Here is a 19238-nt window from a genome sequence, read left to right on the forward strand (position 1 = left end):
TTGCAAGCTCGCTCTGCCTGTGCTTCAAGCTGCCTGGAAGCCTTAGAGTTCAGCAACCTGGTTGCAAACCCACCTTGCTGCTCTTCTGGCTTTTCTTGGATTGATCTGGGTCCTGTTGTAGTTGCATCTGCACTACTTTGTGCCCTTTCAGCACAAAGCGTGGGCACAGCTTGTTCGTGTCTGCCTATAAAATAGGCTGTAACTCCTGGGGAAGTTACACAGCTGAAATGGGAAGGATCAGGACAACAGTTCTAAATAGTATTAATTACCTAAATATTTACACTGCCTGGAATAGACTGCCTATATCCATTGGTTCTTAGGTTCCCAGGATTATCTGGTCAACAACTGGCAAAAGAAAGGCATTTCCACCCCAAAGTATAGTTCTGCACATGGACTTGTGTTAGGACTGCCCCATGTTTTCCTTTGACACATCTGGCATCAGATATTTTCAGAATCTTAGACTTGTGGTCAAATTTCTGTGCATTAACAAGCACCAGCAGGAGCAATAGTAAGGAGGCTGTGGTAGTCACCTGCATGCAGGGTTTGGCTCATTTCTCATTTAAGTCTCTGTTAATACCACCTCTCATTTTTCATGGGCTCACAGCAGTTACCTCAATTCAGCTGATGTGCAGTAACTGGTGAAACTGGTAATACTATCATTAATCTGAGCGTGGTGAACAGGTAACGGATTAGCTTGACCGTTGCCTAGTTCCTGTGCAAGTCCCTGTGAAAAGGACTGCACAGACTCTCACCCAAGCACATGGGCAGAGAGGAGGAGATTCCTCTTCACTGTGCCAACAAAAACCTTGGGAACCAATTGAGCCACAATGAAAGTATCCAGATTGTACTTTAAGTAAATAACTGATAGAGCTGAGATTAGCCGTGTGCACAGGAACAATCAACCCATGAATTACCCCAGCCGAGTGATTATTTGGCTAAGCAGTTGTGCACTCGCCTAGGCTCTTTCTCAATGTGATTAACTTTGCTGGACCCACCACTCCTCCGGGGTGTTCCACAAAGTTCCCAGTGTCTGAGCAAAAGCCTTTTATGAATCATTTTTTAATCCGCGTCCCCTAGTCCTAGGATACTGCGTTACTTCAAAGAGCTTTCCAGTTTCCACCTCACCCTCTTTCTGTGGTATGTTTCCAAACTCTAGCACCATTTTGGGCAGAGTTCTCTGAGGCTTTTAACTAAATATTTTGACAAAATGCCTCTTGTTGCAAATGGATGTCCTGATATTATTTTTCAGCTGTGCTAAATGTTTCTATGTAGTGGCTCCCAAAGATTTCTGTGAGGTTTAGGGTTCCCTTGTACTGGCCGTGACCCAGTGTCAAAAATGGGACAAGCCCTGTTTGAAGAGTTTAGCCGTTGCTTGTTCCAGCATTGAGCTGTAGATGCAGCTGACAAACAGATGCAAATGATTCTGAGTAGCTAATGATACAGTAAGCACGCTGACTGTTTTCTTCTCCTAAGTGAGATTTGAGCCTCTATACATTTATGCAATGGAGAATATTTTAATGCCTACTGTTCTAGCAAATCTGGCATTTAACCGTAATTATAGAGGATTATTGCAAGGAGAGAAATTAATTCTATGAGATTTGCTTGTTTATCAAGGATCTCCCTTTAATATCACTTAAGCTGAAAGTAATTGCTAGTGTGTAGTCTCATCTGGAATGATTATTCAGCAATGCAGGTGTGCCATTTCAGGTGCTGACCCAGCTTCCCACTCACATAATGATATTCTGGTGCTTCTTTTCTATAGACACATTGCTGACAGAGTTCCCTCTGCAGCCCCTTCCCAGAAGTCCACCCGCTAAGGGTCCATATTGTGTCCTCCATCCTTTGTGTCTGGGCAGCTCCCTGGGGATTGGGTCTTCAGCACTTTACCCAGCTCCCCGTCTGCAGCGGGAGCTGTGGGACACCACCTTTCATGTTGAGTGTTCTTCAAGTGTAGGCTTTCAGCGGAGGTGGCAGTGGCAGCTAATGGGTGGCTTGGGCAGGTGTAGGGTGCCTATCAACGGCAGCACAATGGGAAAATGGTCAGAGTGCCCCACTGTGGTGCCAAGCTTTGTTTTGGATGGCTGATGAAGGCCATGCTCAGCCAACTGTGAGTGAATGTCTAGTCGGTTGAGCTAGGGAGTCTCATGTCAATGCTATGCAAGATGATCTACCTTGCTGCAGCCTACAGGCTCAGGCAGACCCTGCCTGACCAGTGTAAAGGGTTGTAAAGTAGAACAGAGAACCAAGATAAAAATCTCTGACCCCCCAGGCTGTGTTAGGTATAGTTATTCTTCAGATTAGATGAATTCTTGGAGCTCAAGGGCATAACAACCACTCTTCGTGTAAAATGAATGTCAGAAGTGATGAAATCTATGTAAAATGAGATTCCTAAAACAATAGGAGTGATTTCCCAAAATACAGGGTTTTGCAGAGGTAGCCTGGGAGAGGAAATTAGTTTTGCTGCAGTCTGAACGCGTATAGAGAGGAACGAGTATTTTCTTGAGGTCACAAGCATGTGTGAAAAGACGCAGCAGAACCAGCAGAAAAGCAGCAGAAAGCCAAAGTGACGGCTGAGAGAGGAGGACTGGAGAGAGGACGTGTAGGCCAGCAGCTTGACTGGAAAGCTGAGCCAGCAAACCATTCTTCCCATTTAAGTTCTGCTGTGCCGAGGAAAACGGGGCTTGTAGAAAATTCTTTGTGAATAAACAAGATTACATCAAAGGAATACCTGACGCCATCATCAAAGCGATGTGTGAGACTAGTCACTGGCTACTTCTTTGAATCAAAGTTAATCTGCCTAATGTCAGGTTAAATTTTGCAGAATTTAAGAGGTAACGAAAAAATAAAGTTTTTCCTAGCTCTTGGACCTGGTTAAAAGCTCCTCTGAGCTGGACCTCACTCTACACTTGCTTTCTGGTCCAAAGAGAGGTGAGAACTCTCCCATTCATTATAACAGGGTGTCCAGGCTGCAGCCAAAGTATTGTCATTTAAATGGCAGAGTTGTCATCTGTTTCTTTGTTGGTCTTTTGAGAGGAGTCATTGGCTACATGCTCCTTTCCGCAGCAGTATCAAAACTACACTGCTGTGAATTCACAGCAGAGAACTTATCCTTGCTTAGCCAAAAAAATGTGAAACATGGAAGCGTAACAAGCTACAGTCAATTCTCAATTATGCAGGGGAGAGGAGGTGAAGGGAGTCCTAAAAGAGGTAACACAAAACATATACTTCAGGCTATCAGACCATAATTGGGTATTTAGCTTTGAAAAACAAATAGATTTCTATAGAGCAATTGGGTGAGGATTTGGCCTGGACGGTGCTGGAGCTTCATGTCGCTGGGGAGAAGAACCATAACACTGTGCCACAGCCGGGTAGTGCCCAAAAAAATGGCAGAATGGTGTTAATTTGCGATTTGGATGATAATTGAGGCTTGACTGGGGTTTTTTCTCTGATGGATTTTTTTGCTGCTTGCTCAGAAAGGCATGAGCTTGTACTATAAAAACTGAACGGCACCCAAGAGCCTCAGTGACAAACGTCACTGCAGCATGAAGGAGAAGGGACCGAGATCCCTGAGTGTGTTCGCTGAGAGGTTATTTGGTTTAGAGGGGATTGTGTGGGAAAAGCTTCGTAGTCACTGAGCAGTGAAATTAAGAATAGCAATGATCAGATGCATAGTCGAGGGAGTGGTGAGGTGACAGAGAAGAGATACAGACAGGGTTGAATTACAAATTGCCTGGAAGGGGTTATCAAAATCCCTCGGTAGAATTATAGCTGTGATTTTTGGTGTTGCTGCATGTATGTGTGCAATTTATCATAAGGATGATTTCTGGTAGGTCGGGTTCGTTTTCTGCCTGAATTGTCCAGGTAGCTTTTTATTTATATACAAACAAAACAGAGACCAGCGAGGATGGATTTGTCTCTTTGGGCACAAAGCAATATTGCAAAGGTGAAGTGAAACGTTTTTCTCTAAAATGTGGAACCAAGTTAGCAAATTTTCTCTGGGACTCTGATCTGCCGAAAGAGGACCAGGAGGGACATTTCTTTCAGTCCATGCATGTACAGATCTGCCGGAAGGCATCTGGTGTTTGTGCTCCTTGTTGCCAATAAATCAAAAGATTGGCCTCCCACTTTATCATGAATAATGAATTCCGATTCTAGCCTAGCGCTGGACCCCCGCCAAGATTGTGTCCTTGTGCCTCAAGAAAGAGCCCTGCTACTTCTCATGACAACAGCTCAACCAAAAGCAAGCTCCTTCCCCCTCCCCTAACCAGCTCGGGCTTCTGGAAGCCAGCACTAATTCAGTTAGATAATTTATGGGCATAGGCTGGCTCTAAAAACAGTTGCATATTGTACTGGAGTGTTTACCCAACGAGAAAATAATTACCTTCAGTAATTGTTCCGTCAGCAGCCTGGGCCCAGTTTCTGACAAAAAAGGGGCTGGCTTGCGTGAGAAGGGCATGGTGTTTTGCTGTCCTTCCGAATCCTAACGCTTGTCTCTCGCTTTTCATGGTTCTGAATAGCCAGCCCAGTACTCTCTGCCCGTTAGGCTTGTGGGAATTAAAAACGTTCCTTAAGGGAGGAAAGCAGGGTGAGAAACACCGAGTCCACCACTAAACCATGTCCCTAAGCACCACATCTACACGTCTTTTGTCTTTTAAATACCTCCAGGGACGGTGACTCAACTACTTCCCTGTTCCAAAGCTTGACAACCCTTTCAGTGAAGAAATTTTTCCTAATATCCAGCCTGAACCTCCCCTGGCACAACTTGAGACCATTTCCTCTTGTCCTGTCGCTAGTCACTTGGGAGAAGAGACCAACACCCACCTCCCCACAACCCCCTTTCAGGCAGTTGTAGAGAGCGATGAGGTCTCCCCTCAGCCTCCTCTTCTCCAGACTGAACAACCCCAGCTCCCTCAGCCGCTCCTCATCAGACTTGTGCTCCAGACCCCTCACCAGCTCCGTCGCCCTTCTCTGGACACACTCCAGCACCTCAATGTCCTTCTTGGAGTGAGGGGCCCAAAACTGAACACAGCATTCGAGGTGCGGCCTCACCAGAGCCGAGTACAGGGACACGATCCCCTCCCTGCTCCTGCTGGCCACACTCTTTCTGATACAGGCCAGGATGGCGTTGGCCTTCTTGGCCACCTGGGCACACTGCTGGCTCATCTTCAGCCGGCTGTCGACCAACACCCCCAGGTCCTTTTCTGCAGGGCAGCTTTCCAGCCACTCGTCCCCAAGCCTGTAGCGTTGCATGGGGTTGTTGAGGCCCAAGTGCAGGACCCGGCACTTGGCCTTGTTGAACCTCATACAGCTGGCCTTGCCCTTGATCCAGCCTGTCCAATGTTCTGTGATTCTATGATTCTAGAATACAGCAGTAGAGGTTTTAGAGCCTGTTTCCACCCTCTTATGTTCATGATTTTGTATTCAGAATGTGCTTCTTAGCATGCCTTCCAGGAGCCCAGAGACAATGGTGATGGAGCTGGTGGACCAACCCAGACAGCACACAGAGTTGCTGCTTTAAATTCAGTAATCCTGTATTGCAGAATGTGAATGTGGAAGGGGAATGAACAGCTTCAGAGCAAATGTGATTATGAACCTGCCTGAGTTCTTAAAAAAATTTCCTCATAGTATGGATATTGGAAAAACGTAGTAACTGGCCATATTCTGGTGTACTTAATTTTCACAGTCTGGAATATTCCTGTTCTGACAGTTAATTATATTGCCTTTATTAATAGTCGCATATAAATTGATATACATATACATACACATACACATAGACATGAACATATACAAGAGTAAGTATTTGGCTATAGAAACAATGAATAACTAACTTGTTGGAGGGGCAGTCCTCTAGCCTTATTTATGTTACAAGTTACATGGACTTCACTGAAAACTCTCAAATTGATTTAGCTAAACTTGCCTTTCTGTGAATTCCCCTAAGCTGATGTAACATGTTATGTGAATTTAGCTTAAATCAGTGAGTCTCGAGCTAAGGGCGTGTGCTTGAGTGCTATAAAGTTATAACTTAAAAAATAGCAATTTGCCACCATCCTCCGAGCCACGGTATCTGATTGTGTGCTCTTGGTCTGCTCCAGGTGCAAGGTAAAATGTATTCTCTTAAACCATGTCTCTTCGGGTGGCAGTATCATAAGGGATTGTCTTTTTCTCAACCCCAGGAAACCAACTCCATAGCACTTGTTAATACTATTCTGTTCTACTCTGCAGGAGAAAGAAAGGAGGAGGGGAGACCCCAGACCTCAGCCGGCAGGCAGCTGAGAAAAAAAAGAGAGCGGGTCGCAGATCTAATAAGCTCCAGAAGGCAAAATCACTGGCAAGTATCACTGGCTTGTAATTCTATCAGCTGGGGCCCGGTTGTCAGGTACGCCCAGGAACATTTTAGCTCAGAGCTTTTACTTGACGTAGGTAACTGTGAAGCTTTGCTCCTGCTATAAGTAGGCTGCCAGGCACGTTTGCTGCCTATCCCTGAGGGAGATACCCGGGGAGAAGGAGGACACAAAGCACACCACGTCTGACTGCTCCGGGGGCAATCTCTCATTGCAGCCTAGACATAGTCCATCTGCCTTCGGTGGGAAAAGGACAGCAACTGTCTCTATGTAGGCAGTGACCTTGTCGTCTGCTCCTCCCTCACGTTGCTTACTGCACAATATCCTGACAGCCCGTTTCCATGCTTTACAAAGCACTGGATCAATTCTCTTCTGACACTTGCATCTCTTCCCAAAGCTTCTCTTCTGTGCTTGCAACTTTTGATAGCTGCAGTATGATGTTAGTTTATTCTCTGTTCATTGCTCTGAGCCTGAGCAAGCAGCCCCAAGGTCTTGATACTGAGGATTCATTGTGCTCATCGCTGGTAAAATAGGGCATCCTCACATGAAAGGAGTCTGGGGAAGTCAGGCTTCCAGAAAGCATCACGGGTCTAAGCTTTTGTAGATACAGCAACAAATAACCGCCAGAAGAAGGACGTGCTCACAAGCGTATCGGGGGTTTTTGCAGACCTGGAAGCGTGTTTCCTAAGCGATGAAAGCCAGGGAACGCATGTGAGTTGAGCTAAAGAAGGTTTACATAAAAGAGAGGCATTGTCTCCCGAGATTGGGAGGCATTCTCCTGACCCAAATACAGCCTGTTTGCAAGGAAATAGATTGTCAAAGAACAGAAAATATAATTAAAGTTATTCAGCCTGTGTCTTACAATTTCCATTCTCCAATGGCTTCCCCTGTAGCCCTTAGATCAGAGCGCCCTTACACGCTTTCATTCCGCCACGGCTTCCCGTTTCAAATTTAAAGCTGTTTTACTGTCAGTCTAGAAGTGAAGGAATCTTAGCTCAGGGTAAAAAGAGGCAAATCTGATTTTCTTTCCCCAGCTTTTAGGAAAATCATGTGTTCTTCGAAGTTACTTAACCTGCAACCCACAATCAGGAAGGCACAAGCACCTAGTCTGGATCCACCACGAAGTCCAAACCCTCCTGCACAACGTCAGTGCGAGTTTTTGCTATAAATTGCAGCAGTACAGGGTTGAACAGTGTGTATCTATGTGTCACCTTCTGTTGGCTGCTCACAGTTTAAAAGGGACATTATTATTCCTGTAGCAAATAGTTACCAGAAAGCATTTAGCTGACACAAAATGCTCATAGACAGATGTCTGGGGGAGCATGCAGAGTTAGCGGGTGCTGAATCCTCACCCCACAAAAAGCCCTGGGAAGAATCTTAAAGCCACTGCCTGCTGCCATGGCCCGAGAGATCCACCATCCTCCCTTGGTCCCTCCTAGGCAGTTAGGACAGCCTAACCCAGGGGTAAGTGTCCTGAAATCCATGGGTTTACACCTTGGTGACACCAGTCCAGGGTTGATAGCAAAAGGGATGGAGCTCTCCAATCTCGGTAGCACTGGCTTCTATTTGTGTTAAAAATCTGGGGTAGCCTGTGTTGCTGTGTCACTCTTTCCTAGACCTTTACGTTGAAAATAGGTCTGTATTTCTCCTGAGTTTAGAGTTGTCCAAATTTCAGTAAAAGAGCTGTGTTTCTTATTCTCTGATGTATAAGCCTGCTGTTACGCTGGCCGTTAATGACTACAACACTACATGACAGTAAAGGTTAGGTTACGATAGGCTGATGCATAGAAAAAGAGTATATATATAACTCACTGGGAATAATCCAGAATTAATTTCCATTTATTATTAAGGTAGCATTGGGAAATCTTGTTGAAATGAAGACCTGTGAAACGACTCTTATTTAATCAAGTCCAAATAAAGAGGATTAATGCTCAAATCTTTTAGTAAATCCTTAGAAGATGAATAGTCTATGATGAAAGAATAAGTGCCCCAAGCAAGCAAACATCAAGTCAAATTAAAATGAAGCTCTTAAATGGATCAATGATCCAAGTGCAGAAAGTAGGTGAGAATAAAGTATATTACAGCCAACAATGAAGATGTGAAAAGGGCTATTATATGGAGCTTCAAGCTCAGGAGGCTGAACAAGAGCACACCAAAATAGAAGAAACACATAATTAAGGTGATGACCTGAGTCCTGGAATTACATTCACTGGCTCCACGTTTGCATGCGGTGAATCAGTTCTCCTCCTAGTAAACTCGTGAGGTTTTGGAGTTTATTAGGAATCATGGAAACAGTAGCATAAAATGTGACCAGGCTCACACTTAATTTAGAATAAATTAAAGTAAATTAGCTAAATTACAATAAACAGTAAATTACAATAAATTAAGTTAATTAGGTCTCTGAATGAAGGGCCACATTCTTTCTTGTGAATGCACATGCAACCCCCATGCCTCTACAGTGGGGAGGGAATACCTGCTCTATCTTTAGCCAGGGAAATGCCTTGCTTTAAGGATATGTACAGTTTCAGGGTTAAACATCTCTTTAAGCACTTTGCTGGATCAAGGCTTTATGGCTTGTCCATACCACCTTGATGCTCACTTTGCCTTCAGCAGCTACTGTCCCAGTATTACATAAAGAAAAGTAAAGAATGCAGCGGGTTCAGTGACTCCTCCAAGCTTTTACCAGGCTGGGCATGGAAACCAGATCTCTGGTTTGGGCCACTATATCATCCCTTCTGTTCACTCTGACACGGAGCTGTGCTGCCCTGCTGTGATTTCTGAGCTCTGGCCCTACAGGTCCCTTCGCAGGCGTCACTGCTGCCACATCAGTGTCCTTTATGCAAGTCCTTGAGGACTTCCAATGAGGCGTCTTCTGCAGCTTCTCAGCAAAACAGGCAGCCTCATGCCCCAATGTCAAAATTCCCAGATACTTTATTAGGAAGGTAAAATTTGATTGATGCTTTGGACAGCTTTGCAAATGGCTACAATGTCAGCAATTAGGGGCTGGTTTTGCCTTTCAGGCTGTCTGCTTGTTTCTGTTGGAGAGACTGCTCCACCCTCACAGCTGTTCCTGAATTACTGACTTATTTTTAGTACTTACTAAATAACATTTTTTTGACAGGATCAGTCATTCTTGCCTCACTGCCTATATCCTAAGGTAATAAGATTGCAGCATTTGAAGTCAGGAATAAATTTTCCTATTTTTTCAAATTTTTGACAGGGAATTGATGTTTTGATTATGAATCGTATTTAAGTACTGTGTGGGTATAGCCCACATGAAGATCCAGAGCTCTTAGCACTGAGACATGGTCCTGTCCAGTGTATATTTACATTCTGCAAACTTTATTTTTAATTTTATTTATTCATACAAGAAACGCTGTTGAACTTCATGGGACTATTCCTAAGAGTGAAAATAACTTGATATAATGTTTGCATATTCAAAATCAGCTTATGTATGTCAACCTAATTTTAAAAGTATAGTGCGGCTTTAACAGTCTATGCCTATCTGTCCCCATGAGCTCTAAAACTGAACCACCAACACCACAGGAGCTGAAAAGCAAGGAACAGTCAGATCTCTGCTCCAACTGCTACTGCTTCTATGGTATTGTGCTTTTCTCGCTAGGACAAAAAAACTGCAGCTGCTTTTATCACACCATCTCTGTCGCACGTCAAGTACTGCTAAGAACTTGGACCTCGTTTGGCAGTTGTATAATCATTGGCCTTTCTTTAGTTTGATATTCAGCAGTTGCTGGATTGCTTATTTATAACTAGACAATTAGGCCTGAAGCCCCATATATCTGCCGTTGCTGCCAATTCAAATAATGGGAAGGGGAAAGAGGCGGGTAGGAATTACAGAACAGCGTTGACTTTTCTGCACAACCATTTTACTATGGACACTAGTTTCACATAAGACTATCTGTCCACATTGCTTTTTAATGAGTTGCTATGTAAATGTTTGGTTTTGTTAATGTTTGTTCACTATTCTTACCAAATAATTTGTACCAGTCAAAAAAAAAGCCAAAGCTGTTGGTCTGCAGAACCTGTGTGTTTTGAGTATTTGGGATCTTTCTCAAGGAATAAACAATCACTGTGTTGCTATGATTTTTTTTGCTTAATTTTTATCCTGTTTAGTAAAATGTTCATTGAACAGTATGTTAAAATAAACTTCATCCTTTACACTGCGAGACTTCAAACAGCAAGCAAGACTGGGATCAGACGCAGCCATATGCACGGGGAAAAATTTGCACATTAACATATGAATTGATGTGGAGAATCAATTAATGTGGGTTTGGCTTTACTAGCATCAATTTCTAATTGGGTCCTTTTGTCCTTAAGGTAAACTTATACCAGAGCACAGGTCACTGCAAAAAATGCAGATTAGGCTTGTATCATTTAGGAATATTGTTTAGGGATATAATTTAGGACTATAATTTATAGAATGTATAGACTTTATAGAAGTTCTCAATGGACTCCAATGTTTTCAGTCCCTCTGAAGCTGTTGGGATGATAGTCTTACCGCCTTCTCTTCCTAGCTATCACTTTCTGCAGCTCTGGAGTCTGTTCCAAAACCACAAGTTCGTCCCAGCTGGGCCACTCACCAGTCAACCGGGAACCCGCCCTCCAAAGCGGCAGCAAAGACCCTAGCCCAGAGCTCCCAGTGGAATGCCGGGATACGACCAGCACCTGTTCGAGCTCCCGTGCCAAAGCCACATGGAAGAGGAAAGAAAGACTTCACAAGGATGAACAACAGGTCCCCATGTTAGTACGCTGCCCTGTCCCATGTGGAGGCTATTGTAGAGATTGCGAATATCCAAATTTAGTGCGCAGCGGGAAGGAGATGGTGCTGGCAGTATATTTCTGTAGGCGAAGGAGAAGGCAGTCATTCTGGATGGCGGCAATCCAGATGACAGTGATTTGCTGCATCAAAAGAGAACATATGGCCAAAGACGTCACATCTAGCACTTGCTAGGTCCACCTGTCTGTCACGGCTGTCATCTTGGTATTGAACGCTGGCATGGGCTTCACACGGGTTTAACTCACTAATACTCAATGGCAGAGCAAGGCATCTTAGATCAGAAGTGACAGTGGGCTCAGCCCAAAGTCCATGGACTCTGCCAGGTCCTGGATAGATGCCAGGAGGAGCTGGTGCGGTTAGGTTGGACCCGGAGCATTCAGCAAATTACAGGAGATAGCGATCAACTCCAGGGAGACAACAGCTGAGAAAGCAGCTGTCTGTGAATGCCTTCCAAAAATAAGGAGGCAGACTGACACCATCCAAAACAATTTTATGCCATTTCAGTCTAGGGTTGGTTTGGGCAGCTATTTACGAAGACCTCACCTCTTGATATACCCAGCACCTTCTGAAGGTCCTCAATATCTGCAGCTGGCTGGGAAAGTATTGGGTATCTTTCAGAAGCACACAATGTTTGTGCAGACTTTGGTGAAAGTCCTATTAGTTCACAAGCGGGCTGTCCATTTAAGGCTGCAATTTGTGACCCCTGATGATTTTTAATAGCACAAGAAGAGTAGTGGATAAAGAACCTGGAATGAACAAAGGAAAAGAGGCCTCAAGTTGCATCAGGGGAAATTTAGACTGGATATTAGGAAAAAATTCCTCACTGAAAGGGCTGTCAGACATTGGCACAGGCTGCCCAGGGAGGTGGTGGAGTCACCACCCCTGGAGGTTTTTAGAAGATGTGTGGATGAGGTGCTTAGGGACATGGTTTGGTGGTGGACTTGGCAGGGTTAGGTTTATGGTTGGACTTGATGATCTTAAAGGTCTTTTCCAACCTAAATGATTCTATGAGTCTATGATTCTATGATTCTGATGTGATACTGTTAGGATTTTCAAAGAGAACACAGGGGTAGAGTGAGGGCAGCGACTATCCAGTAATTATTGAAGATCCCATCTAGAAGGGAGATAAAGGAGCACGTGGAGACCTCCAGCATCCCTTTGGATCTCCCTAGCATCTAGCATTTTTAGCAGGAACGTAGGCTACCGCTCATGAGGAGGGTGACCCACAGTGCAAATGAGTGATCACAAATCCTTCTGTGGGAGATGAAAGAAAGAATCCAAACACAGATGAAGGATGATACATAGGTGAAACCACTGCAATGAGTAAAATGAGGCCCAAGGAAAACACAAGACCGCTTCATGTACTAAGCAGTACATAAATGCATCCTGGTCATAAGAGCCAAGAGAGGAAAGCATCAAGATTAGGCTAGAGGGTTACAGTGCCGCATATTTCTAAAGCAATGCAAGGTTTCTATAAAATAGGAACGTCGTCCTGAAGTCACATTGCGTGGACAGAGCCTTAGGAAGGTTGTACGCCGGACTGGGGCCAAGTCATGAAGAGTTAAGCGTAGGCTCTGGGCCTTGGCTGCGTTATTGGTTGTTGTGGTCAATCAAGGGGATTCTGCTGGTCTGGCAGCAGCGTTGTGGCCTCCCACGAATGTGACACTCAGCTCTGACTGCTGTCGTCCTGGAGGCACTGGGAATGGGAAGAAGGTAGTTTCTCAAGTCTCTTAATTTCTGCAAACCAATCTGCAACTGCTGTTGAGGTGCGGTTTAGCATTGTCAAAGAGGATGTGGGGGATGGAGTAAGGGGAGCTCCTGCAGGGAAGTGGCCACCCAGTGATTATTAATGACGCTATACAGATGGAGGATAATGGTGCACGCAGGGACGTGCAGTGTCCTGTCTGACCTCTGTTGCAGTCACTGTCTTCTACATGATAAGAAAAACTGCACCAGGAAAGGGCTAGGGAGAGTGAGGAAGCAAGCCATCTACAAACACCATTGCTGCAGTATAAAAACTGCCAAGGTGAATTAACCCGGAGGGATTGCATTTGGATTAGGGGCAATTTGCAAGGCAAAACTGTATTTTTTTTGTATCAGAGAGAGACAAATCCTATCTTAATTCCTTCAGTGACCTCTCCTGGACCTTTGTGATCTCTGTCAGGCTTTTCCCAAGGTAAACCTACCAACTTTAGAGAGTGCTCCAGCTGGGCTTTACCAGGGCATGTTTGCAGATTGTCAGAAAGGTGGGCAGGAAAAGTAAAGATGCTTTCATTGATGATTATTTTCTCTATAATGAGATGATGAATGGAAACCATCTTTCCATTCAATCCAGATTTGTAAAGGTATTAAATGCCACCAAAATCCTAAGGATTGGCTGAGTATCTAAATATGTTCAGAATCTGAATTCTCTGACTAAACTAATCTGTCTGATTCTTACATTATTTCTCTTTCATCTAGCATCTCCACTGTTTGAGGCTCAGCCCTGGCACATTCCTCCATCTAACCAAGGATCTGACACAGAGTAAGGGAGGATCCAGAGTATCTTTCATCCCAGCAGAACAGAAACTTATCTGCCTGGCACTGGGGGAATAACAGCAATGCTACCCGAGTCACAGGCTGTGCTGGGTGAAGAACGGCTGCTTTTGAGCTCTTCATAAGGACCCAGCTTATTTTTTTTTCAACTGTTGCTAGAAAAGACTTTCTTCATTGATCTCGCCACACAATGCAAAGAAACAGGCACAGAGGTCCTGCGTCTATTCTCACTTAGGCTGTCCAAAAGAAATCTTAACTGCCTTGCAGCCAGTTTAGATAGAAAGGTGTTGGAGCAATGGCTTTATACTTTTTTTGGAAGTACCGTACTTGGTGCAATGACTCCTGCCGGCCTTTGGGATCTCCAGGTGGGATCTCCTATTTCTAAACCGGTGTACAGTCTAAGTCTGTTTTCCTGTTGTGCTTCTCAGCCTGATTTCCTGTCACTGCTGCTCTCGAGCTGGTGCTATATTCTCTTTTTCTTCTGGGTATGTCATCTCTGCAGAGTTCACCTAGGCTTTTGACTGTGGAGACACTCAGGTAGATCCTTGCTAGAGCTGCTGGACCTCATGTGAGCTTGCCTGTGTGTCACTCGGACATCTTGAGGCATATCCCATGGCCTGAGCTGCTCTGTGATGCTTTGCCAGTGAATTACAGAAGTTGTCTGTCTCTGTGGGCACCAAGGGGATTGTGGAAGACAAGGGAGGACTACCAGCCACCTGAGTGATGGAAACTGGACCCTCCCTACAAATTGAGTGGTTTACCACCAATGTTAATGTGATCCCTCAGCTGTAACCTACAGCCCCTGCCAAATCAGCTAGACTGTGAAGAAAGCACCACAGCGTTGAAGGGAAAAGCCTTTAATATGTGGGAGACAGGAGGCTCAGGGAAAACGCTTCAAGAAAAACCTAGTTAGAGCTGTACTGAAGAAAGAATTTCTTTTTAAACACAGCAACTCCATCTTCTCAATCATGTTAGTGAGAAAGAAATCAAATCCCACACTTTGGATTACAGCATTGCACATGACTGTGTGGGGAGCTGGCACTAGTCTAATTATTTAAGAGAATGGAAATCACGTGCTCTTATTTGTCTTTTCCACAATTCAGGAAATGTCCAATAAATGTAACAAATAGCAGTTTTTAAGGATAACGGGACTGAATGCACAGCAACTGTAACTCATTGCCTTATCATATCCCAGAGTGAGAGAGCTGGGATAAAACCGAACCTTTCCACATGTTAGGAAGAGTCACAGTACGCCCATGAATTCTCAACATTTATAGACCAGAAATCATGTTTCAGGAAAATGCCAACTACCGATCAACAAGGATTAGGAGAAGACTTCTGCTCTGTGAGCAGATTGTTCTGCACTGTGTCACTTGAGGGTTTCAAATTTTTTGGCTCAAGAGACATTGACCGTTGTCAAGACCAAGCACCAGGCATGACGTACCATGGATCTTACCTGAAGGGAGAGCATCCAGCAGGAGACTCTGCCCATTGGGGTACTTGGTTGAGTGCCATCTCCAAATCAATGATTAGGTAACTCAGTGCATCTCCCTCTCCCAGACTTTGTTCCTTCATTTTTCCAGTTGCCCTGGATGCTTGGAAGGGGGAGTTCATCTCAACGAACACAATGGCCTAAGAGCTAGTTAAGCCTAAACTGGTCACCTCTCAAGTGATCAGCTGAAATAGGAACTTGCAGACGGCAATTATCTCATATCTTAGGTTCTGTTGATTATGCAAGAGACCAGACTGACTAATTTTGATTAAGAAAGCTAACTTTTGAGAATTTAAAGTGAGGTGGGGTAAATCCCATCCAAAACATTCATCCCTGGTATTGCAAATCTCTCCTCACAAGCCTTTTCTCCCAGGAAACCAAGTTAAACTGATTGCTTCATGGGTGTTCCCTTGGCTTCTTAAATCCAAACTGTTGTTCCAGCTTTTTTTTTTGTCTCCATTAGGCAGCATGTAGCTTCTTGTGGCAGCAGTTCAGCACTAGCTCTGTGTTACACACAGCAAATGGCTATGCAAGGAAATGATGTAACCCTACAGCAATTGGTTTTCTTTTCTCATCAATGAGCATACTCGCCGGAAAGGTAAAGTTCCCAGGGTCTGACTGATCATGAGCTGAGTGCTCGGCCGTTACTGAAGACACTGTGCCTTCACTGCGTATTAAGTGCTCACTATACATTTTATGGTTAGGCCTTCTTTGTTTTATAAAGTTTTTGTATTTATGATGCTGTAAAATAACTAACAGTAATATCCAGGAACATACCAAGCCAAGTAGTCTATCCTTGAAGTAACAGCAGACCTACATAATGCCTTGATGTAACTCCTACCGATTATGTTATTAAAATAAAAATGCATGTACTTACAACATACTTCACAATCATTCCTGAGGTGGCAAAATGGGTCAGAATCTGAAATGGAGAGAAAAGATAGAGTCTCCATCACCTGCCTCTGCCACTGAGCTGCTGGCTGGCCTTAGGCAAGCCGTATCACCGTCTGTGCCTGGGGCTGCTGATCTGCAGAGGCAGATGGTTGTTTATCCACCTTTATAGTGCGCTTCCAGATACGCTGATAAGAAATTGCTAAACAAGTACAGAGGAAGGTTGATATGCCTGCACCCTTCCTTGTAGATGCGCATTTCCCTGCACTGCTTGGCATTTCCGGATCCTACACAACTCTCGTTAGCCACAGCCTTTGATTAAAGAACTGAAAGTACCTTTTAAACCCCAGAGGCCAATGAATCAGCATTGCTGCATCTGAATTCCACCAGTACAAGCAAGATCAGAATGTGAGCCCTAGGCTACAGCCCTGCTCAGATGTGGGGAACAAACCCAAACATGCCAGCCGCCCTCTTACCCAAGTTTTACCATCTGTTTCTGCCCAAAACTCTACCTGCATTTACCTGGTGTTCCTTGCTGGGAGCCATGGCAGAGTTTGGTACTGTAGTTTGGCTTTGTAGCCAAAATGAAGATTTCCTGGTTATTGTTCTTCTGAGCTAAAGAAACAAAAACTTGGAAAAAGGAATGTGTGTAACTGAAGTTGATGGGAGTTGCAGGTGGGAGCACAGTTGGATAAAAACTGAGGATTTTCAGAAACGTCCAACTTGTGTGGCGAGATGGAAGATGATTGAACGTGAGCTGTTGCCGGGGAAGGAAGAGCATTCAGAAGCCTCAGCGGCGGCATTGGGGTTGTAATAGGTTAAAGGACGGTTACCAAAGAGCGTGGAGACCTTGCGGCAAAGGGAAAGCAGCTAATGATAGTAGCTGAGCACAAGATAAAAAGTTGCAGTAATAGGTGGATGAAGCTGATAACAAATGGAGAGCACAGCTCAGCTCATGTAAGGAAGGGCTGAGGAGATGAGGAGGCAGTAACACGGTGTGTAGGATTGTATTTAGGGGGGTGTGGATTAAGGAGAGGGAGTGGGGTATGGGAATTGGTTTGAAATCATCCCCTTGTCCCTGCTGGCATGCTTTTAGACTGATCGCCTTACTGTGCGTCTAGCACGGGCATCCTGCCTGTCCTGTACTCTGTGCCATCCCCAGCAACATGCAAAGACATCCTCCAGATGGATGCTGTGTAGTGGGGGCACCATCAAATAATTCAGCGAAACCAATCGCTTTCCTACCCCAGCCAGCCCAAAGCAGGACACGGCAAGACATGCAGACAACCCCTGACTGCGTGGTTGCATCTGAAACGTCCCCTGCTGCACAGCAGCTGCTGCAGTAGGTTTGAGAAAGGTGATGGCAGGAGATGCATGCCTGGGTAGATGCTTTGTAGCTGTTTGCGCAGCCCGTATCCTGATCACAGCCACTCTCCAAACCACTGATACATTGCTGGTTGGCACAGGATGCTTGGGAGACCCCCGGGGAGCTAAAATCACGGGTATAGACAGGTCCAGACATTGCAGGGCACTCCCAGCACATCCTGTAGGAAAGAAACTGAATTCAGCTCTCTAAAAAGCCCTGAAGGCAGGAGAGAGGTAGCAACGGGAGCAGATGGTCTAAACCGTGTTTTCAACCTGTTCCATCCTGGGATCTTGCTTTGTACAGGCAGGGTGCTGCCAAATCCACCCAGCAAGGTGGGGAAGGCAAGATGGTCTCACAACACGCGTGCACAGACATACACCCTTGTACAAGCTGCCTGCCAGGTTGCGAGCAATGACCTCAGGCACCAGAGCAGGCTCTGGTTGCGTTATAAACCAACCCATGTGGTGGGAACAGCCGACCCGTGGCTCCTTCCACGTGCCCTCTTCCCTCCCTGCAAACCCTGCTGACCCTTCAGTTCCCAGGCACGTGCCTGGGACTCAGCGGGTCGTCAGCAGGATGCCAGAAATCTTCAGGTCCACCCCCAGACCAGGAGGTTTTCAAAGAAAGGTTTTTACCAGCCCGTAAATCATAAAAGCGTGTCACTCATCAGTTGCCAGCATCTCTCTTCATTTTTTCCTGTCATTTGGTGTTTTTTTTTTCTTTTTGGTGGCCTGTTTTTCCTTTCTGCCTGTTCTCTCTGTCTCTGCAATCCTGTTTTCTCATCCAGGCAGCCTCTCCCCTCTGCTCACTGCTAGGTTCACGTTACTCGCAAAGAGATCCACCAGAATCTAGCGGTGGACCAGTATGCCACCAGCAAGGAGAGGCGGAAGCTGGCGGCACCAGTGAGGCTCTGGCTAACAGCAACAAACAAACAAAAGCAGGTAGTTCCTCACAGGAGATGTAATTCAGCTGTAAAACTCCCTGCCTGGAGAAGTTGTAGATGTTGAAGCTCATGTGGGTTCCAGAAGTCATTGGAGATTCATGGAAGGATCTTGAGTTCATTTCATAGGACCGTAGAGCTGGCCCTCTAAGCAGGGCCAGCTCTGGGATCAGCCCCGGGTTGCTGAGGGCTTTATCCAGCTGGGTCTTCAAATCACAGAATCACAGAATCATTAAGGTTGGAAAAGACCTGTAAGACCATCAAGTCCAACCATCAACCAACACCACCATGGCCACTGAACCATGTCCCACAATGCCACATCCACATGTTCCTGGTGACTCCACCACCTCCCTGGGCAGCCTCTTCCAGTGCTTTACCACTCTCTCAGTAAAGACATTTTTCCTAATATCCAGCCTGAACTTCCCCTGGTGCAACTTCAGGCCATTTCCTCTTGTCTTATCACTTGTCACTTGGGAGAAGAGACCAACACCCACCTCCCCACAACCCCCTTTCAGGCAGTTGTAGAGAGTGATGAGGTCTCCCCTCAGCCTCCTCTTCTCCAGACTGAACACCCCCAGCTCCCTCAGCCGCTCCTCATCAGACTTGTGCTCCAGACCCCTCACCAGCTCCGTCGCCCTTCTCTGGACACGCTCCAGCACCTCAAGGTCCTTCTTGGAGTGAGGGGCCCAAAACTGAACACAGCATTCGAGGTGCGGCCTCACCAGCACCGAGTACAGGGGCACGATCCCCTCCCTACTCCTGCTGGCCACACTCTTTCTGATACATCCTCCAAAGAAGATGACAGAACCGCTATGGGCAACCCACCCCGATACTTGGCTGGCCTGCCGATGAAGAAGTTTCTCCTTACACCCAGTTTG

The 19238-nt window shown here is 45.5% G+C and overlaps 1 protein-coding gene across 1 annotated transcript in view; it reads left to right on the forward strand.

The window, feature by feature from the left end:
• Window positions 1–13664, forward strand: part of FBXO16 (F-box protein 16) — a 30004-nt gene extending 16340 nt beyond the window's left edge. The window contains exons 6-8 of the mRNA XM_059835747.1: window positions 6223–6328; window positions 10874–11099; window positions 13597–13664. Of these exons, the coding sequence (XP_059691730.1) occupies window positions 6223–6328; window positions 10874–11099; window positions 13597–13664 (400 nt within the window). The remainder of the gene's footprint in view (window positions 1–6222; window positions 6329–10873; window positions 11100–13596) is intronic.
• The last annotated feature ends 5574 nt before the right edge of the window (window positions 13665–19238 follow it).

This window comes from Gavia stellata, chromosome 2 (genome assembly GCF_030936135.1).
Source record: "Gavia stellata isolate bGavSte3 chromosome 2, bGavSte3.hap2, whole genome shotgun sequence".
Lineage (NCBI taxonomy): Eukaryota > Metazoa > Chordata > Aves > Gaviiformes > Gaviidae > Gavia > Gavia stellata.